Source organism: Pleurodeles waltl, chromosome 12 (genome assembly GCF_031143425.1).
Source record: "Pleurodeles waltl isolate 20211129_DDA chromosome 12, aPleWal1.hap1.20221129, whole genome shotgun sequence".
Lineage (NCBI taxonomy): Eukaryota > Metazoa > Chordata > Amphibia > Caudata > Salamandridae > Pleurodeles > Pleurodeles waltl.
The window spans coordinates 514,194,587-514,217,452 of NC_090451.1; the positions used below are offsets into that span (position 1 = coordinate 514,194,587).

General features: G+C 43.4%; 1 protein-coding gene across 11 annotated transcripts in view; it reads right to left on the minus strand.

The window, feature by feature from the left end:
- KIFC3 (kinesin family member C3) overlaps positions 1-22,866 on the minus strand; it is a 308,219-nt gene that overhangs the window by 22,965 nt on the left and 262,388 nt on the right. For all 11 annotated transcript variants that reach the window (XM_069217375.1, XM_069217370.1, XM_069217368.1 and 8 more), the window contains 6 exons: positions 21,038-21,149; positions 19,416-19,597; positions 11,854-11,958; positions 11,404-11,534; positions 7,400-7,523; positions 7,141-7,270 (listed from right to left, as the gene is read on the minus strand). In XM_069217375.1, coding sequence (XP_069073476.1) covers positions 7,141-7,270; positions 7,400-7,523; positions 11,404-11,534; positions 11,854-11,958; positions 19,416-19,597; positions 21,038-21,149 — 784 coding nt within the window. The remainder of the gene's footprint in view (positions 1-7,140; positions 7,271-7,399; positions 7,524-11,403; positions 11,535-11,853; positions 11,959-19,415; positions 19,598-21,037; positions 21,150-22,866) is intronic.

The window sequence follows — 22,866 nt, forward strand, 5'->3', positions numbered from 1 at the left end:
GAAGTTCAAAGGGTGAGAACCCTACTCCCTTCTGTGGTACCTCCCTGTAAGCGAAAAGCAGACATGGCAGGAGGACATCCCATCTCCTTTTGAGTTTTTCTGGGAGCCCCATGATCATGCCCTTTAATGTCTTGTTGAATCTCTCAACTAAGCCATTAGTTTGTGGATGGTAAGGTGTAGTGAATTTATAAGTCACTCCACACTCATTCCACATGTGCTTTAGGTATGCTGACATGAAGTTGGTACCTCTGTCAGACACCACCTCCTTAGGGAAACCCACTCTGGTAAAGATACCAATGAGGGCCTTGGCTACTGCAGGGGCAGTAGTCGACCTAAGGGGAATAGCTTCAGGATACCTGGTAGCATGATCCACTACTACCAGGATATACATATTTCCTGAGGCTGTGGGAGGTTCCAGTGGACCAACTATGTCCACACCCACTCTTTCAAAGGGCACCCCCACCACTGGAAGTGGAATGAGGGGGGCCTTTGGATGCCCACCTGTCTTACCACTGGCTTGACAGGTGGGGCAGGAGAGGCAAAACTCCTTAACCATGTTGGACATATTGGGCCAGTAGAAGTGGTTGACTAACCTCTCCCACGTTTTGGTTTGTCCCAAATGTCCAGCAAGGGGAATGTCATGGGCCAATGTTAGGATGAACTCTCTGAACAGCTGAGGCACTACCACTCTCCTAGTGGCACCAGGTTTGGGGTCTCTGGCCTCAGTGTACAGGAGCCCATCTTCCCAATAGACCCTATGTGTTCCATTTTTCTTGCCTTTGGACTCTTCAGCAGCTTGCTGCCTAAGGCCTTCAAGAGAGGGACAGGTTTCTTGTCCCTTACACAGCTCTTCCCTTGAGGGTCCCCCTGGGCCCAAGAGCTCAACCTGATAAGGTTCAAGCTCCAAAGGCTCAGTTCCCTCAGAGGGCAGAACTTCTTCCTGAGAAGAGAGGTTCCCTTTCTTTTGCTGTGTTGCAGTTGGTTTCCCAACTGACTTTCCTGTTCTCTTGGTAGGCTGGGCCATTTTTCCAGACTCCAGCTCTACTTTTTCACCCTGTGCCTTGCATTGTGCTCTTGTTTTCACACACACCAGTTCAGGGATACCCAGCATTGCTGCATGGGTTTTTAGCTCTACCTCAGCCCATGCTGAGGACTCCAGGTCATTTCCAAGCAGACAGTCCACTGGGATATTTGAGGAGACCACCACCTGTTTCAGGCCATTGACCCCTCCCCATTCTAAAGTAACCATTGCCATGGGATGTACTTTTCTCTGATTGTCAGCGTTGGTGACTGTGTAAGTTTTTCCAGTCAGGTATTGGCCAGGGGAAACCAGTTTCTCTGTCACCATGGTGACACTGGCACCTGTATCCCTCAGGCCCTCTATTCTAGTCCCATTAATTAAGAGTTGCTGTCTGTATTTTTGCATGTTAGGCGGCCAGACAGCTAGTGTGGCTAAATCCACCCCACCCTCAGAAACTAGAGTAGCTTCAGTGTGGACCCTGATTTGTTCTGGGCACACTGTTGATCCCACTTGGAGACTAGCCATACCAGTGTTACCTGGATGGGAGTTTGGAGTGGAACCTTTCTTGGGACAGGCCTTGTCTCCAGTTTGGTGTCCATGCTGTTTACAGCTATGACACCAGGCCTTTTTGGGATCAAAGTTTTTACCCTTGTACCCATTGTTTTGTGAAGAGGCTCTGGGCCCACCCTCCTGTGCAGGTTTTTGGGGGCCTGTAGAAGACTCTTTACTATTTTTAGTTTTGGTTGTCTCATCACCCTCCCCCTGTTGAAGTCTTGGACACCCTTGTCTTGACCCAATGGTCCGCCTTCTTTCCCAATTCTTGGGGAGAAATTGGTCCTAGGTCTACCAGATGCTGATGCAGTTTATCATTGAAACAATTACTTAACAGGTGTTCTTTCACAAATAAATTGTACAGCCCATCATAATTACTTACACCACTGCCTTGAATCCAACCATCTAGTGTTTTCACTGAGTAGTCAACAAAGTCAACCCAGGTCTGGCTCGAGGATTTTTGAGCCCCCCTGAACCTAATCCTGTACTCCTCAGTGGAGAATCCAAAGCCCTCAATCAGGGTACCCTTCATGAGGTCATAAGATTCTGCATCTTGTCCAGAGAGTGTGAGGAGTCTATCCCTACACTTTCCTGTGAACATTTCCCAAAGGAGAGCACCCCAGTGAGATCTGTTCACTTTTCTGGTTACACAAGCCCTCTCAAAAGCTGTGAACCATTTGGTGATGTCATCACCATCTTCATATTTAGTTACAATCCCTTTAGGGATTTTCAACATGTCAGGAGAATCTCTGACCCTATTTATGTTGCTGCCACCATTGATGGGTCCTAGGCCCATCTCTTGTCTTTCCCTCTCTATGGCTAGGATCTGCCTTTCCAAAGCCAATCTTTTGGCCATCCTGGCTAACTGGATGTCCTCTTCACTGGAGTTATCCTCAGTGATTTCAGAGTTGTTGGTCCCTCCTGTGAGGGAACCAGCATCTCTGACTATTATTTGTGGAGTCAGGGCTTGAGAAGCCCTGCTCTCCCTAAGTAGGACTGGAGGGGGGGAATTTCCCTCCAAGTCACTATCTTCATCCTCTGAGTTGCCATCCTCAGAGGGGTTGGCCTTTTCAAACTCTGCCAAAAGCTCCTGGAGCTGTACTTTGGTAGGTTTGGGGCCCATTGCTATTTTCTTTAGTTTACAGAGTGACCTTAGCTCTCTCATCTGTAGATGGAGGTAAGGTGTGGTGTCGAGTTCCACCACATTCACATCTGTGCTAGACATTATGCTTCTAAAAGTTGGAATACTTTTTAAGAAACTAAAACTGGTTCTAGAATCTAATTCAAACTTTTAACAAACTTTTAAACTCTAAAAGAAATGCTAACAGGGACTAACACACAAGGCCCTAGCAGGACTTTTAAGAATTTAGAAAAATTTCAAATTGCAAAAATGAATTTCTAATGACAATTTTGGAATTTGTCGTGTGATCAGGTATTGGCTGAGTAGTCCAGCAAATGCAAAGTCTTGTACCCCACCGCTGATCCACCAATGTAGGAAGTTGGCTCTGTATGTGCTATTTCAAAGTAAGGAATAGCATGCACAGAGTCCAAGGGTTCCCCTTAGAGGTAAAATAGTGGTAAAAATAGATAATACTAATGCTCTATTTTGTGGTAGTGTGGTCGAGCAGTAGGCTTATCCAAGGAGTAGTGTTAAGCATTTGTTGTACATACACATAGACAATAAATGAGGTACACACACTCAGAGACAAATCCAGCCAATAGGTTTTTATATAGAAAAATATCTTTTCTTAGTTTATTTTAAGAACCACAGGTTCAAATTCTACATGTAATATCTCATTCGAAAGGTATTGCAGGTAAGTACTTTAGGAACTTCAAATCATCAAAATTGCATGTATACTTTTCAAGTTATTCACAAATAGCTGTTTTAAAAGTGGACACTTAGTGCAATTTTCACAGTTCCTAGGGGAGGTAAGTATTTGTTAGGTTAACCAGGTAAGTAAGACACTTACAGGGCTTAGTTCTTGGTCCAAGGTAGCCCACCGTTGGGGGTTCAGAGCAACCCCAAAGTCACCACACCAGCAGCTCAGGGCCGGTCAGGTGCAGTGTTGCAAGTCTCACGCTTCTTGCGGGGAGCTTGCAGGGTTCATTAAAGCTGCTGGAAACAAAGTTGCAGCTTTTCTTGGAGCAGGTCCGCTGTCCTCGGGAGTTTCTTGTCTTTTCGAAGCAGGGGCAGTCCTCAGAGGATGTCGAGGTCGCTGGTCCCTTCGGAAGGCGTCGCTGGAGCAGGATCTTTGGAAGGCAGGAGACAGGCCGGTGAGTTTCTGGAGCCAAGGCAGTTGTCGTCTTCTGGTCTTCCTCTGCAGGGGTTTTTCAGCTAGGCAGTCCTTCTTCTTGTAGTTGCAGGAATCTAATTTTCTAGGGTTCAGGGTAGCCCTTAAATACTAAATTTAAGGGCGTGTTTAGGTCTGGGGGGTTAGTAGCCAATGGCTACTAGCCCTGAGGGTGGGTACACCCTCTTTGTGCCTCCTCCCAAGGGGAGGGGGTCACAATCCTAACCCTATTGGGGGAATCCTCCATCTGCAAGATGGAGGATTTCTAAAAGTCAGAGTCACCTCAGCTCAGGACACCTTAGGGGCTGTCCTGACTGGCCAGTGACTCCTCCTTGTTGCTTTCTTTGTTCCCTCCAGCCTTGCCGCCAAAAGTGGGGGCCGTGGCCGGAGGGGGCGGGCAACTCCACTAAGCTGGAGTGCCCTGCTGGGCTGTGACAAAGGGGTGAGCCTTTGAGGCTCTCCGCCAGGTGTTACAGCTCCTGCCTGGGGGAGGTGTTAGCATCTCCACCCAGTGCAGGCTTTGTTACTGGCCTCAGAGTGACAAAGGCACTCTCCCCATGGGGCCAGCAACATGTCTCTAGTGTGGCAGGCTGCTGGAACCAGTCAGCCTACACAGATAGTCGGATAGGTTTCAGGGGGCACCTCTAAGGTGCCCTCTGGGGTGTACTTTACAATAAAATGTACACTGGCATCAGTGTGCATTTATTGTGCTGAGAAGTTTGATACCAAACTTCCCAGTTTTCAGTGTAGCCATTATGGTGCTGTGGAGTTCGTGTTTGACAGACTCCCAGACCATATACTCTTATGGCTACCCTGCACTTACAATGTCTAAGGTTTTGTTTAGACACTGTAGGGGTACCATGCTCATGCACTGGTACCCTCACCTATGGTATAGTGCACCCTGCCTTAGGGCTGTAAGGCCTGCTAGAGGGGTGTCTTACCTATACTGCATAGGCAGTGAGAGGCTGGCATGGCACCCTGAGGGGAGTGCCATGTCGACTTACTCGTTTTGTCCTCACTAGCACACACAAGCTGGCAAGCAGTGTGTCTGTGCTGAGTGAGAGGTCTCCAGGGTGGCATAAGACATGCTGCAGCCCTTAGAGACCTTCCTTGGCATCAGGGCCCTTGGTACTAGAAGTACCAGTTACAAGGGACTTATCTGGATGCCAGGGTCTGCCAATTGTGGATACAAAAGTACAGGTTAGGGAAAGAACACTGGTGCTGGGGCCTGGTTAGCAGGCCTCAGCACACTTTCAATTGTAAACATAGCATCAGCAAAGGCAAAAAGTCAGGGGGCAACCATGCCAAGGAGGCATTTCCTTACAATCGCTAACAGATCTTTAGACTACCAGAGCAAGAAACATGTTGACCAGTTCTTTTTGGGGTAGGTAGTGTTGGAAATACCCACACATGACCTCTTATGTTAGTACCTAGAACAGGGGCTTAGGACATCTAATTAGACCAACTTGGAGGGGTCATTATATCTCACATCCCTGACCCTCTCTTGTTTTTAATCTTGACAGGGCCTCCATTTTGTAATAAAGGTTGTCCTATGGATTTCCTTAGCCAATTTTAATATCCCTTTTTCCAATCCCACACTTTTGCACACATCTCCCGCAAATATTTCAAAAAGATCTCTGGCAAAGAACCCCCTTGAGGGGCCCATCATGCATTGGAGTGCCGGCCTGACAAGGAGCATGGCCCAATGATGAAGCACGTCATCGGATGGTGAGGGAGGGTCTGTATTCCAAGAACATAGTGCATGCAGGTACCGGACTTCTCCTCCCCAAATTGGTAGTGAGGTTCCTTTTGTTTTTTGTTTAAACTAGCCTTCACCAGCATTACTAAACTTTGGCTGCCATTTAAGCCCCTGCCCAGTCTCACCGTAAGCAATTGGAATCGGTTGAAGAACTGTTTATGAGGAATCTACATATAAAAAAAGTGCCTAACAGTACGATCAATTGTTCAATGTCTATGCTGAAGTAGGGATCAAGACATGCAAGAAGAACAAAATAAACCCTAAACCTACGAGTTAGGGGCAGAATATAATTCACAATAAAAAATAAACACAGGGAATGGCTTGACAAGTACTGGTGAACATGAAAAAAAACACCACTGTAAGCCTTCAATCCTGAGGAGTAAAACAAAAAAAGTGATAGGTGGAATACTTGTGTTGAGCTCAGTCATTTATAAATACTCCGGCCACCTTCTTCCAGTCCATTAATTTTGCTTCCACTATGTCACAGCAGAGCAAGGCTGACCCCCAGGTCCCTTCCCACAACTGCTAAACTAGGGCCCTTTTTTCTTTTTTAGGGTCTACTGTTAACATCAGTCTTTCTCTGCCATCCTTCTCTTTCTAACCAATTTGTTTAGACTCTCCTGTCCTTTTTTTCAATTTCTCTCCAGCCTATACTTCTTATTCTGGGTGAAAAGATCTGGTCTGATACCTCCAGTAATCTATCTTATCCATATACGAGGGCAACGTACACTGTTGCCATCTGTGCTGTACCTGCTCTATTCATATTACAACACAAAGGCCGGAACAGTTGACCCCGTCAATGCCGGTTTTCATTTGCTGGTACAAAATTAAGTGAAAGCACATCATGGCTCGGTACTGGCATGTTGGGAAGGCCACACCAACCATACAGACCTTAGATGCAGTCTACACTAAACAGTTAAAAAGACCGCTTGAAAACAATTTGAATTATAGGATACTTGTATAGACTAGTCAGAAAGCAGAATGCTATGCAGTAAGTGAGGACGAAGCAAGCAGTGACACCAGACCAATCTTAAAATACTGTATAATAACCAGTTTCAAGTTGTCTCAGCTGACCTCAGCTATCCCATCTCTGCGAAAGGCTTTAAGCCTACGGGGTCCCTTCTGAAAATATTTCACCCCTATTTGAAAGAAGGGTACTTCCTTCCCTTCAACCGGCGCACACAAGAAGAATATATTCTTCCAAACGGAATGATATTTTTCTGGGTTAACAAGCCTTGGTCAGTTAAAGAGAATAAGCAATAAAAAATACAGCAGTCTACCCATCCTGACTCACTAAAGTTTCTCCTACAGTATTTAGTTTTCAAAGTTTTCACTGATGTCCTACACAACCTAGCTCCAATTTGAGACTCGTCATGACATTTTATATGCTTCCCATTTAAATATCTATTTTGCCAGATACTCAGAGGTCGTCAGAAATAGTGTTGGCCCATAAATACACTCTTTTCGACTTCATAATCTTGGAAAGTATGCATCACCACAGTAGCTGAATGACAGACCTGTGGTGCGGACACCTGTGCTGTAGTCTTCCCCACTGATGGTGATGATGAGGAGGGCATGAGACCGGGAGCTGTGCTCGTTCAGATTTGTGCATTCTGTGGCACGGTTGGTATGTCCAATATCGAATACCTTTGTGGAGAGGGAAAAGTGAACGTTTGGTTAGAGTCTACATTTCTGTGCCATAAAAAAAAAGAAAAAAGAAAAAAAAAAAAGGTGCCCGATTCTATCATTTCTACTTTGCCAAAGACTATTTCATACCCTGTTAATATCCTCCACGCTCCTCACAATGAACTCCACCAGTCCTGGCACATACAGCTGCCCACTTCCATCTGGCAACAGTCTGATATCAAGTTTCTCCAGTGGCTCCTTCCCCAGAAGATCCCTAAGGCAAAAAGTATAATCATCCGGGTAAAAAAATAAAAACAGAACGAATCGCATACCAGGAAGCTCTTTGATATTGTGAAAGAAGTCCACTAACCTTCCAGAACATCAATTAAACAATCATGGATTTTTAAACATTCTCTGAATTCTTCAAAAAAAAATCCAAAACATTCAGGTCTCTCTCAAACTGCTGACTTCAAGCAATACTTTAAAACCCTCAGAAGAATAGTTCTATTTCAATGAGATCACTCAAATTAACTTGATCAGTATGATCGAAAACCTTAAACCTTCCTCTCATTTTGCTATGGCAATCCCATCTAAAGTTTAAAAAGACACAACTCAGATTTACTTCCTGAACTACAGGATTAACAGCTGACCTTCCTAAGAATCTGTCCCTGATTGCCTAAAAGTCAGCCAGGGTACCCCTCTCCTCAAAAAAGCTAATGCAGACCAGGATGACCTAAACTTTCACCAGATTTCCAACCGCTCCCCTATGGCTACAATTCTCAAACGTTATGTGCAAAACAGATGATTCATCACATTAATGTTAATAACCTCATGGACAATGAACACTTTGCAAAGAGGTTTTGAGTCGCAAATGATGCCCTGAGCATTTTAAACAATGGTGGATTCTTATAGACATGTCAACAGTAATCAACATTGTAAACCACAACTTCCTCCTGAGTGAATGGATACGGATATCAAGGACACTGGACTGCTGTAGTTTGAAAGCTTTCTACATATCTGTTCTAAACAGATTAAACTATCTAGTTTTCTCTGTAGTCTGTTTCATCTCGAGAAATTAGTGTCACCATGACCCATCCTCTTCTTTCACTCTAATCTATATATGGAAACAATGTGCTCTTTTCTCAGATAATCTAACATCGCCTTTCACCTCGCAAAACCGATACCCTCCTGAACCTAAATGTTTACTCTCTTGAGATATAGAACTAGGCTGGCAAAAACCTTAGGTAATGTACAAACATTCATCGTGTAGGTCATCTTAGGTTGAACTCCTAATAATAGGTTTCCTCCCCATCTCTCTCTCCCAACTGTAATAAACCTGTACAAACATAGCTCTATATGTCTAAGCTGCTCAGATGCAAACCCACCATTGTCAATGTTTCCAATTTTTTGGGCTTTATTCTGGACAAGAATGTCAATCTGAACCAATATATCAATGGCTTTGTCAAAAGGATGCACATTGACAAATAACGCTCTTTAGAGGAATCAAATCTCATATTCCCACTGATGACATAACAGTAGTTCAATCCCTTGTTGTCTCAAGGCTCGACAACAGCAACTCCCAATCTCTTGGCAATTTTCAAAATTCTCCCTGCTCCCCTGGAAGGTGAATTGAATGCTGCTTCACATCTTGCCTCAGGGTCCTGAAGATTCAAATAAATCTCCTCATTCTGATTTCAGTGAAATCACTACCTATGGAAGCCAGAAGGAAATGCAAGGTAGCTTGTATTGTCCAGAAAACTCTATATGGGGAAAAACATGCATTAATTATTGCATAAATTGATCAATCTAGAGGCTCCCATTCCCTAAGAAGTTCTGACTCCTTCCTACCTGAAAACCCCCTCTCTAACAAACAAAAATTTGTAAATCATTCTCTGGATGTGCCTTCAAACTTTGGAACTAACTTTCTTCTGATATTAGGAATAATCCCTTGTTTGACCTTTTCAAACATGAGATTGAAGTCCTTATTTTTTTCAAGAGTTTTTCCATCTGTAACGTAAGGGCCTTGTATTACTGAACAATCCAAGACAAACTTGCCTATATTATTTTCAGTACAACTTAAGTTTTTAAGTGTGTTTTTATTTCAGCTGCACAGGCCATCGTATTTCCCAGTCTTGGTATATGGTTTCATGTAGTAAAGTGCTGTGCTGCCTGGCAGTTTGTTCTATTAGGACTAGAAAAGCTTAAATAAATTGCTACATCCGGTTAGCAAGGTATCTGGCAGTGTTAACATGGTATGAGTCTAAAGAAACAAACGATTCACAAGCAGGCCCGAGTATAGATTTGGACATCAGCGAGGGAATGGGCATCTGAGAAATACTGGTTGCACAGAGTGGCACAATTTGCAATTAGTTGTGTTGCATAGTTTAGCCAAACAACTGCTTTGTGAGGATGCAGTAGTGGCAGTCTACCCTCATGTGGAACAAAGACTAGGGGCCTGATTTAGAGTTTCATGGACAGGTTGTTCCATAACAAACATGAATGATATCTAGTCTGCCTTATTACAAGTGCATCCCTTGGCCCTTGTACTAAGGCAGACATGATATCCCTCATTTGTGACAGAGTAAACTGTCTGCCAAACTCTAAGTCAGGCTTTAAAATAACAAACATTTACAAAGCACCTGATATGTGAGAACTTGCACTTCATCACAGCAAGTCAAACAACAGAGGCGATAAAGGAAGTCCAGAAGTATTCATTATTTTGTATGTTGGATTTGTCAGATGCAGAAGATTTAGAATATTTTTAGTATCACATTGCAACAAATGTCCTCAAGTATACACCAAGACAACCTTTTGTCATTTGAAAAGTGTGTGTAGATTTATATAGCGCAACTTATCACCAGTGATGGAATCCAGGCGCTGTCAATGGGCACAGGGAGATTAAGTGATTTGCCCAGAATCCCAGGATGTTGAACCGAAGACTAGGCGCAAACCTGAATCCCCAGCTCCCAAGGCAGTCGCTCTAACTGCTGTGCTACATGCAACAACTCACGAGCTAAGTAACAGAAAGAATGAGACAAGGTTGGCATTACCAAACTACAGGAGAAGACCATGCTGAATATATATATATATTTTTTAATTCATGGCACCCAGGAAATCTATCCAGGCGATCTGATCAGTGAAACATATCCCCACTATCACCCACAAGAGATCAGAGACTCTTACTATTAGATGTAGGTCTCAAATCTGACAGACTGGAGCGAGATTTTAGAGAGTTCTGGTTCAGCAGAAATCTGAAAGTGAGAGCACTAATCCTAATTTTTAGCAGGTGGTATAGAGGAAAGAAAACACAAATAAAAAAACATTTTATATTAGAAAAACGTAAAAGGATCATTTAATAATACTTTTTTCCAAATTCTAAACATCATTGTAAGTGTTTTACACCCCTTATGTAGGACAGATTTACAAGAGGCCTTTAATGGTATTCACCAAAAATCAGTGGGTGTTCTATCCAACCTACTCTACATCCATTGCCTTATACTGAAAGTGACACGAGGTGTGTTTCTCACAGTGAAGCTTTCATCAGCTTTCACTACAAGAAATTTCACACCAGTGACGTTCACGTTCTCAAAAATGGTGTTGGACCAGCTGCCAGTTAGACTAGCCAGACCCCACAATTTTCACTGTATGTATTCCAAAACACAATTTCATGTAAGCAATGATAGTCATACATGAACAGGCATGCAAGTACCCCTCAAGTGCTGTGAAAAATAACAGGTGTTTCAACATAGCCACAGATTTCAGATATGCATTCATGGTGAGCAAACGTTTTCCGCCAACATGCATTAAACTCAGATTAGGAGACTGGCCTCCTTTTCTTAGCTTCAGGGGAGTCTGCATTCAGACTATAGCCCGTTTTTTTTTTTTTTGTTGCTTCAAGGTTGTTTCACCTATTTTGTGGGTGAGGCTTACCTCTTGAACCTGTAAAACTAAACACCATAAGGCAGAATAAAAATAGAATCTCTTCTGCAGTTGTCCCCAGTAGTGATGGATTCTCTGGTCTCATAAGAGACCATGTACCACTGTTCAATCAACTATCTTATCCTTTGAATAATGGCCAATATGAGATAGATAACCTAAGTTAACTTCACACCACACGTTATCTGCTAACCACATATTTCCCACCACTCCTTTACCTTAGTGTTTCATTGTAGATTTCCACCATGCTGACAGAAATGGTGTACTGCCAATCAGACGCCTTCTCAGCTACCTCTGAGAAGAGTAGCTGCAAGGCACGTTGATTTATCCCTGGATTCTCTGGAGTTCCCTGATGAGAAACAAAATGCAGCCCATCAGACTTCCTGATGCAAAAAGCCATGGATTCAAAAGATGTGGGGTGGGGGATATCAACAGGAAATTAGAATTTGAAACCGTGAAAGACAGGCAAAAGGCTTTTTGTTATATGGGGGAATCTTGCAAACTGGGTAATGTAACGTAGCCCTAGATCGTGTCCTGGTATGATGGTACACATACTGGTTCACTCTAAGACGGCCAGAAGAAACGAGAGGCAGGAGGTCAGTGTTACAGATAGTAAGGCGAGGCGGCATTCTCCCACAATGCCTGACACACAGACAGTAATTTCTTACCTCCATGGTGTAAGTCTTTCCTGATCCAGTCTGCCCATAGGCAAAGATGCAGACATTGTATCCATCAATGCAAGAAGTGATGAGAGCTTGAACTTCCTGGAACACCTAGAGCAGCAAGCAAATGAGAAATATTGGGAAACAGTCTTAGTGATACTGACCACATAAATCCTTAAAGATGAAGCATCTCCATTGTGATGACAGGGAAAAGTCAAGAAAGGCTAAAGTTGGGGACAGGATGGAGCTTATATCCAGTGTTAATTACATTCCTCCATGGGGTGCACAAGTAACACTGCATCTCAACAATAGCTTACAGGAAAGTCTGCCCTAAATAAGGTCCTTGGGGAAAAATTAAGACACTGAGTGTTAAACGCAGAATTGCGGTTCAACCAGTAATATTACCCTGCACAATCCATAAGAATATATGGTGCGTAAACCTGCAGAATAAGTACTTCTTGTAGAGTGAGACCTGAGCTTACCCAATAGAGGGTGAATGGTTATTTGCCAATAAAGAGTATGGATCAGTATACCCTATGACAACCAATTCATAAAGAGTTGCCTGGACTCCAAGGGGCTGAGATTTTTCAAAATTGTAACAAAACCCACCGAGAATAAAGGTTGACAATGATGAAGCATAAGCAGGAGCTCGAGGATGAAAACAGAAATTGGAGCCAAACCCTCAGCAAGAATAATTGAAGCGACTTCTGGTTGGAAAGCCAGATAGATCCTAGTAAGATAATCACCTGCATCTGCCCTATTATACTGACTCCATTATGCCATTTTAAATTAACTCCTACATACAATAATTGTGCTACTTAGTGGCACGATACATTAGAACTGAAATGCGAGTTTAAGGGAAGCAAGGAGTGGCTCTTACACATGGCTCATACAACAGCAAATCGCCAGCCTAATCATACCCCTGTACATGCCTCATGCCCCCTTTCAAATTGATCAAAACAGACAGGTAGACAGTAACTACAACAAAGGCAGAATTGGACTAAAAGGTTCAGAATTATTAAGAGGCGGCTCTTTTTTTTTTATCCGATGGTTATGAGTTACCAGTGGACAACGCTGATGACCTTATCACAACAGTGGCTAAATACTGCGCAAAAATGCAACTAAAAATATCTGGCCGCAACACAGAAAAAGGGATGAATGCATGGATACCTATCACACAGCCCTTTACTTGTTTAAATTAAAAAAGAAAAGTACCAATTTGAGATTCCCTTGTCAATCAAGAATCCCTGACATGATTCACTTCTTTCTTCTCTACCTTAAATCGTAATCCTATTCCTCGTCCCACTACTGTAGTCTTACTCCACCACACTTCCTGATCATGCCTTACTCCTACTGTACTTTTTACTTGCACCTACTGCTCAAGCTCTACTTTTACTATTTAAGTGACACTGATTAGTTAGATCTACAGTTTCCCCTAAAATTCCCTTCAAGTGCGCAACTAACCCTCCTCTCTAAACATGTTCAACAGGATGCTAATATTCTTCCATCTGCTGACTTCTCCACTCCATTCCTTCTCACCCACTTTGTCGCCCCTTCTTTGATTCTCTTACCTCCTTAGCCCTGTAACTCATTGACACAGCAGTGGGTTCCAATGTTAGCAAATATAATGGCTCTGGTGCTCAGCACCTCCTGCACCAATATCTAAACCCCTGTTGTCTCACAAGGGTGTCATGAACCCTAATTAAGGCAAGGAATAGGAGGCTGTCTACCCTCATGTTCAGTATTAATAGGCAGCCATTAGTGTTCACCAGCCCCCCCTCAAACTTCCATGTCTGAGTGCCACTGCACCAACGACAGCTAGGTTCTTCCTGACTTGCAGTGACTTACACAGGAGTCATGGGCACTAATTCAGGAGAGGTATGTGAGCCAGTCTAAAAATGTTTTCTGCTGAAAAGGGCAGTTTTGATTAATGTAGAAAAAAGTTCAGAGACCTCCCCTCGGTACATGCACCAGCTGCACAAATGATCTTGACGCCCATGCTTCACCAATGATAGCTACGCCCCTGCTGCCATTCTCTCTTGCATGCCTCATCTTAAGCTCACCCCTATACCGCTCTCTTCTCCCACATCTTTCTCCCTCACTTCAAAACCTAGAGAGGAACCACCCCCGAACCACACCACTGTTCACCATCCATGCGGTTCCAACATCCAAGTTTTCCAATAAGCACTCCAATATGGGGCTTCTACTAAGAACCCCAGTGTCTAGTCTCCTCGTCTGGCGACTTTCCTGTAAGCACTCGCTTAACAAAATGATGAGGTTGGGGGTGTTATCCTTGCACCTCATTCTAACAATTTTGAAAGCATGAATCCTGGGGCAGAAGGAGGGCACATGAGCTAGAAGGTGCACGAAGGGAGTAGGTAACACCAGAACTTGGTTACAGAATTCTACTATTGCCTCTGGACATAGGCCTGAGGTAGCAGTCCCTGCAACTGTGTACATCATGCTATGTATTTTCAACCGCCAGTTGTCTTGCACAGCATCACAAACTGGCTGTGAGATAATTGGTTCCTCTTCAAGCACTTGCTGATGTGGCCTCACCCACACTAGTAACAATAATAGCAATAAATGTGATGTTAGAAGACAATTCCACCACTTACATCTGGAGGTTGCAATAATGCACTGAGTAAATTGCTGGACACCATCTCCCAGTCCACACTGGTAGTGAATGCTGACTCCATCTCTGCATCTGCAGCAACGCCACAGTGATATTAGTGATACAATAAAATGCCCACTATGGTGCACCAATGTCCATTCCCCATCAGTTTTTTTTCTTCACCCTTTGGGGCACTGAAGTAGAGATGGGAATTCATTTGAGGTAGTGCAACAATCTAAATTGGAAGTTTTTAAAGAGGCACATGACCATCCTTCAGAATAGTCAGGTGTGTGAAAATCGGTGAGGATCTGCAGGTAGATAGGATTATCCATCAGGAAGATCATTACTGAAGGTAAATTATTCTTCCTTCTTTTGGATATGTGTATTGGCAGATTCCTCCGCTGTCGAATGGATTGCAAGTGGTCACCATTTTAGGCGGTGGGTCTGAACGAAATGGTCAGAAAATAAAATTATGGAGCACCAAGAGAAAAATGGCCATACATTCTCACCTCTGATTCAAAATAATAATGTTTTGTAAAGGTAAGATGGTGCTGGTGGACGAATTTGCCCTACGGGGAATGTTACTGTTCCCCTCACGCGCACACACACACACACACACAATATCCATTAGGATACGATTCTCATTTAGACTGCCTTGCCCCTATTCCCGTCTGCATATCACACAAAAAGCTTGTTATTGTTCCCGATCTCCTTGGTGCAATCAATGTAAAACCTAACCACCCAGTGTAATCACTCTTCCTTGGTGGGAGGAGGGTAAAAATAGGAAGGTTTATGGACTGACAGATAGAAAGGAATCAACACCTTGTGAAGGAAAGCTTCTTTAGTTCTGAGGATCAGTGTGCATGGAAAGAATGTGTATGGTGGACAGGCACTCATTGCATGCAAGTCACTCAAGTCTTGTTGAGGTAACAGCCACAGGAAAAACTGTTTTAGACATCAACAATCTAAACTGACAGCCATGGAGAGGCTCGAAGGAGAACCATCTAAAATGTCAAAACAAGATTCAAATGCAATTGTGGCACAACAGAGCTGTCAAACATTTTAGTCTTTCAAAGTCATCATGATTGGGGGCTTTACCTGGGATGGCTTGAATGGAAGGCAGAAGAATTTGGACGGGACTGCATTATATCCTTTGACAGTGCCCACAACACAGCCCTGGTAGGCCAGCAAAATCGCAAAACACTACTTAAGCACCAACAAGTGAGCCTTAAAAAGATCTGTGTTCTGCTACTTACATCAGGCGACAAATCTATTCAACCTTCCAGAATAGACCGTCTTGGTGGCGGGATGGCTACCTTCCAAAGCAGCTGTAGGGACCTCAGATGTCCCCACTCAATCTCTAGGCATGAAGATGGAGACCCTGAAGGCTGAGGTGCAGCACTTGCCCCTTTGACTAGGAAAGGAGGTCCACCTTGAGAGGTAGACTGAGCTGGAGGTCTGCATATCACACCCTTCTCAATCAGTCGGGGTGACGAAGATGACTTGAGGCCAGCCCTGGTGAATATTGCTCAGAACTCTAGTAATCAAAGACAAGTCATCCAGGTACAGGAGCATGAAGATCTTGCACCTTCTAAGATGAGCTGCAACCACTGCCATCACCTGGGGGACATCTGAAGTGCTGATATAATTTGAGAGAACTGCAAAGTAGTAGTGAGTGGAGTCTACCACTAAGTTCTGGTACCTCCTGTGTGACTGCAGGATTGATATGTAGAAGCATGCACCCTGCAAGTCGAAGGAGAACTTACATTCTTCTGTTTCCAGTGCAAGAAGCACCTAAGCCAGAGACTGCATTTCAAACATTTCTTTACTGAGGTAAAAGGTCAAGAGTTTGAGATCTAGGATTGGACAAGGACCAACATCCTTCTTGGTATTCAGGAAGTACAGAGATTCGTCCCTCTGCCCAAATGATTGCCCTGGAACCAACTCCACAGCTCCGTAGTGCAACAGAACTCCCACCTCCTGGTGCAGTAGTCAAAAATGGTTTTCTGATTGAGGGACTGAGGAGGCATGTGGAGAGGAAAGAGAGCATATCCCCTTTCTAAAATATGAAGGGCCCACTGGCCTGATGTTACTCCCTTAAAGGCATGTGGGAAGGAGAATACTGGTCCTCCCACAGGCTGCCCATGCTCCACTGAAATAAAGCAGCTTTCCAGGTAGTGTAGGGGAAAAAGAGAAGGAGTAGGATTGCTGGGTCAGAAGGCCCAAACCTTTGTCTCTGCCCCTCATGAGTAACTGATTCTGTTGATGGGGAGGCTATATGGCTGTTGTTGAAAACTAAATCCTCCTGAGAAACCTCAACATTTTTAAAACTGCCCATAATCCTTTTTGGGCAACTGGATCCCCCAAAATCAAGCCGCTGTTCTCCACGCTTAGTACCACTACAAGGCAGCGTCATATTTGTACTGGAAGTGACAGCCTCCACTGAACGTAATTCTTGAACACCTCTTGGTCATCTTCTGAAAAGCTGGAAGATTTGAGCCAAGAATGCCTTTGTAAGGCTACTGAGGAATCTCGATTGCCTATCAGGTGGGTTTACTGGGGGCTGTGGATTTACTTTTGTGGAGGATGACAACTGCACAATCAGACGTTCTGCTGAAGGGTGTACTATGTGGTCACCCGGTGCCAGCCTATACCTTCTTGCCAGCAAGTGGTTTACAGCAGGCGCTGACCCAATATTTTCCCAAACATATCTCACCAGCTCCATGAGGGCATCAATGTAGGGTAGGAGCAGCTAAAATCAAAGAATTAGCAGGTTGAAGGACCTTTGTACAGTTATTCACCCTAGATTCTTCAGGAGGCAGAGGTAGTTCAAACATGCTCGCAGCCTTACTCAGAACGACATGAACAGACAACTTCTGCAAAAGCCGGCGTTGAAGATGGGGTACAATAAATCAATGTCCACATCGAGCAAAGTTTCCAGCTCTCTTGCACTCTAAAGGGTTATGTAATTCACAGTATCAGAAGAAGGGGGTGGAAGAAAATCGCATGCCTCACTGCTGTCATCAGTATCATGTTATGCCACTTCTGGTATCTGTAGCGAGTCTTAGTCAGAGCCAAAGATATTGTGCATCATTTGCTAGTAACATCGGCAGGAGGAAGCATCTATCTGTTCTTTCCTACATCGTTTTTCCTCCAAGATCTTGTAGGTAGGCATCTCTTTTAGACTTCAAGAGGATCACTTGCCTTTCTTGAATGGTAACACTTTCCTAGCACTGGAAAAAACTTTTTTTTTTTAAACAAAAATCTGAGAAACAAATACTTATGTAAGAACCAACAAGTAGAGGAGTTTCGAATCCACATTAAAGATTGTGGAAAAAAGGGAACAGAATGTGCTAGAGTGGATGCTTCATGGCCCCAATTAAGTCACTTTGGGGATGCTTCCTGTGCCAAGATAGAGCCAGTGCTCTTTCCCGAGACCGGAGAGCTATGGAAAAGTTTCTGGATCCAGTCTGGCACCATAGGTTATTAAACAGGGGAGGGAACTGCAGGTAGAGTATTTATTAGCATTAATGTCCATTAGAACTACTGTTCTATTCTTCAAGGGGAGTTGGAATGAGCTCCAGAAAAATTAGGCTCAGAGCCCTCCAGACAGTGGAAAACCTCCCTAGATCAAACACACAAAGAATTGTTAAGAAGTAGCAAATTGCTAAAAGGATCAGACTCTGCTAAAGCTGAGAATCTTGCCTCCAATATCTTTTCCGCATTCATGTACATTATATTTTGCTGGTGTGCAAGGATTTTAACAAATGTTAAGGCCTTTGCAGAGGAAAATACTATTACTGATAGGAGTAATTGCGGCTAAAGGGCACTTAAAATTCTTACTTAAGTTTCTATGTAGTGCAACATGTGTCTAGTGTACTACCTGCTTAAGAGCAAACTTGATGTTGGAGGGTCAAAATGATTCAGTTATTCAGATTTGAATGAGTAGGTGTACATAAGATTGGGAGATCGAAAAAAGCCTGACAAATCTTAAGGCTGCCACCAGACAGCATGAAAGCAAACATGCTTGGCTCAAGCAGGTCAAGAGCAATTGCTATCCTTGGACAGAGTCTTGCAAAAGCAGACCTTCCTTACGTTTGAAGTCCTTACCAGAGTGATTTTCTATTTATAATAAAAGGATAAACTGAGCCTAACTGCAAAACAAGATTATCAAATACAAAGTAAGTGTAACTTCATGCTCCTTACTCATTTTCTGTTTCTATTTTAGAGGAAGAAATTATTACCCCCTCCGACCCCTCAACTTTGCCCCACCCACTTTGCTTTGCAAGCTGACCATTTCTATTTTCTATTCGTTTTTAAGCTTTTGATACATTTCGCAATTCACAGGTATTATGGAAGAAAATGGCAACGAAGGATCAACTTAACGTACAAAGTAACAAGAGTCAACAGAAGAACATTTCAGTTTAGGTGTCAAAAATCGAAATATCAAAAAGTTATGCAAGTTATAGTAGTTGAAGCTGAAAATGCTGGCTGCTAAGAATGTGCATAAAACGCTAAGATGAATGAAAAAATACCTTTACTACTTAGTAAGCCTCAAATATAGTCAAAATCATCCTGTAAAAAAGATTAAACAAAATGGGCTGGCAAGTGGGATTTTATTGATGTTTCAATGTTGCAAAGGACTAAATATTTAGCCTCTTCAAAACTTATAAAAAAAGAGTGAAAAAATGTTACATGATTTAAGGTTCTAGGCCCCTCAGTCCAAGCAGGTGAAAATATAAATATTCTATGTTAACAATCATTCTAATCTTACAGTGTATTACTAGAATGGAAGGGCATCAGCTTTTATGTGGGACTGGAATTTTTTTCTGTTGGGTGTATCCTAGAACAAGCCTTTCTCGCAAACACGCTCCCAGCCATGAAGTCCTCAAGAGGTTACTGAACAGGATAAGAGGCTATCCTTTAAAAAGAAGACAGAAATACCAGAACTTACATCCTGCTGAGTGGCATGAGCAGGGAAGACCTTGTCCAACTCAAAGGTTATTGGCTTCCCCCGATGAGCAAGGTGCAGAATGGAATCATCATCCTCATCAAAACTCACTACATTAGAAGACTCTGGGCCCTCCCCATCCTCTTTGGTTGCTGGACGCACACGGCCAAAAACCCGAATATTTCCTGAAAGGAAAATAAAAGATGAGTTTATGGTTCGGGAAAACCAATTTCAAGTTCATGCTGACGATTCAAGCTGTGCAAAACAGAAATCTATGAGGTGTGCTGCAGATCAATAGGCACTGCGCCCTCACCATACAAAGCTGTAACCGCAGGGCTACAATGGACCTCACTAGATGAGTCATTGAGGATTCTGTGAACTACATAGGAGGATGTACAGCAGGGGAATAAGTGTCAACAATAATCCGTTCTCTTGGCAGTCACAGAGGGCAGTGGAGGGAGCATTAATGATTCCCGAAGGGAGGGAAGATGGCTCTGATAGGACTTACCTAGGCATCTATGAGATTCCCTAGTCCTCCCTGGCATAATAGCCATGATCAGAATGCATGTTCCTGACAAAGGGGCAGCAGTTCAGTTTTCTTCAATGGCTCTGAAAGGGCATGAAAAGGGACTTACTGAACTTTAGATAATCTGCAGTGTATTTAATCTGGAGTATCTGGCAATTGCAGCTACTGAACTCCTCTGTGATAGCAGTAGTTATAGGGATATTGATGAGGCACCACCTATACCTCAACGAGGACCTTTGTTTTGGGGGGGGGGGGGGGGATGAAGGAGGAAAGCAAGGAGTAGAGATTAGCCTGCGAAGACGCTACTGTGAACATAACTAACACTGCAGGCATGACTTGCTTGTGGTCCACAAGCAGAGTGGTAGAAGTACAACAATTCATCTTCCTAGTAAATCAATTAGAAAATAATATGTAAGGACATTCCATGGAGTGGCAAACGTTTGAGCTGAGGCAGCTACGGGGTTAAGATCAGAGCTGTGATACACAGACATATGAAAATGACAACAGGCCATCCCGTTTATAATCAAACTTTTAGATCTAAATTTGGAATACATTAATACATGTAATAAACACAGAAAAGATTCAATTTGGGCTTTGGGTCACATTTCTTTAATAAAAAAAATATATAATCCCCCCCACCCTATCACTGCATTTCTATCACTGCACAAGCCTTTGGGCCACCCTGATAACAAAAAAACAAACAAAAAATGATTTTTCATACCCAGGATTGAAAACAGTTTCCTCACTAGTCTTTCCCGGTTAAAACCTCCTCCCTACAGCCACCCATTAAAGGCACTTCTATCCAGAGAAATCACTTCCCATACTTTATACTAAAAACCACTCCTCACAACACTTGCCATAAAAAGCATTTCCCTTACTCATTCAACAAGCCACTGCACTTCCTCTCCTGCCACCCCATTTCTACCTGCAAATCATTTACTCCACTCAAGGCCTTTCCTCAGGCATGGCAAGCATTCACAGGTCTTGACCACCCTCATTCATGCACATTGTTCATACATTTTAAGGTAGTTTCCGTCCCCCAAAGCCATCACAATCTCATTTACACCCTCTCACCCGCGCCCAAAGATCAGCGCCCTACCTTTTAGTCGAACAAGTTCATTGTGACACTTCTTTCGCAGCTGCAGCTCCCTTCTGTATTTACGGAGCAGTCCTTGGTTAGTGACAGTCACCTCCTCAATGATTTGCCCTATCTAAGGGAGATAAAGCAGAGTCAGCGGGCACAAATGTACCTAACACAAGGAAACGGGGAGGGGGGGGGGGCGGCTGTAGGCAAGGGAAGAAAACTGCACTGAAATATACCTTGAAGAAAAAAATCAAGTGCTTACGCTTGACAGTAAAACCATTTGGTAAGAGCTGCTTAAGTAAATCACACCACTCACCACTAAGTATTACATAAGACAAATCTATTCAGGTTTGGGTATCAAAAATGTCAGATCTATCACATATCCTCTTCAACACATGCATACATTCACTGGAGTATGTAATAAGTGAACACAGTCACAATGTTAGAGTCTAATGTGCTGAAGAACCCAAACTCTACTGTAGCGTAAAAACTAAAAAAATGCTTTCTGAAATTAAAGAGTGTCACTTAAAAATACTAAAATTAAATCTCTAGGTAACTCCCTTCGAGAATGAGTTTTTCATCAGTGACACAGACCTCAAGCCACAGAAACATGCACCATAGCGAGCAAGATTACAGTCTACAGGAACTGCAATTCCTTCAGACCCCTTTTTAAGGTCTTCAACCTATAACCAAACACTGGCGGGAAGTGAATGTATTTCCTTATCTTGCAAAGAAAAAAAAACATGTTCTACACCATCCCATGACGAATGTATGTCCCACGTGTTAGTCACTTTGAAAAGACATCAGAAACATTTACTCTTTATTGCAACTGACACACCTGACAGCGGCCTCGCCTCCAGCAGTCAAGGCTGGAAGTTGTAGCCGTGAGTTCTTGCACATCATACCCACAAAGAAGGATCATCACGTCTTCATTAGCACCCACACGGTTCCTCCATGCCAGGCACTGACATTAAAACAATGTCAACACATGACTAGTAATACCCAGACACTACAGCAGGGCTTTCCATGTCAGAATGGACAAGCCAGACAACAAACTCTTTAGCTGTGGCAGGACAAAGTGAAATATTCTACAATTTCACAGAAATTACCCAAATCATCCTCTCTGCTCATGAAGTAAACTGAAAATTATATGTTTACTAAAAGAACCTTGGTAATACACACTCCAAGGAAACGCTCTGGAAGGGAAAGGAAGCAACCATCGGATATCAGGCACCTATGCAGAGGTCAGGATGTTGAGTTTCCCTCCTGCATCTGTTTACATATTATGCTTACTTACCAAGACGTATAGGCCTGCCCCAGTACTGAACCCTCACATGGGTCACACAATTAAATGTCTGATGTAAGTAAGTGCATTTGGAGTCAGTCCTGTATACGGGAATTTTAAACCGGCACATTAGACATAGGTTCAACCAGCTGCAACCCCAATGTAATTGCTTGGAGGAAGTTCATATAAAAAGACTGCACATTGCAGCCGTCGGAGGAAGGGGCAGGGCCGGAAAGCCCCTTTAACTGTTTGGACACGCTCCCACCTTGCGGGAGGCGCGCAGGCCAAGGGCAGGCCCGTCCTTTGCCAGTCAGCGCCTGGAAGAGGCAGGGCTGCCCCCCCCCTGACATTTTCTCTGCGCTATAGGACTTGGCTATCTGGTTTCTAAGCAGGTACTTTTTATCTGATTTTTGTTGCGGGGTGTTTAATTTTGCATTTTTATAGGCAACAGCCCTTTTGCATCATGAGAAGGCTACTTCTATTTTTATCCTTGCATTGCCTTAGTTATACAGAGGTTGTTTTATCTGTGCTAGTTCTCTCAATCTTACCTATTAGTAAG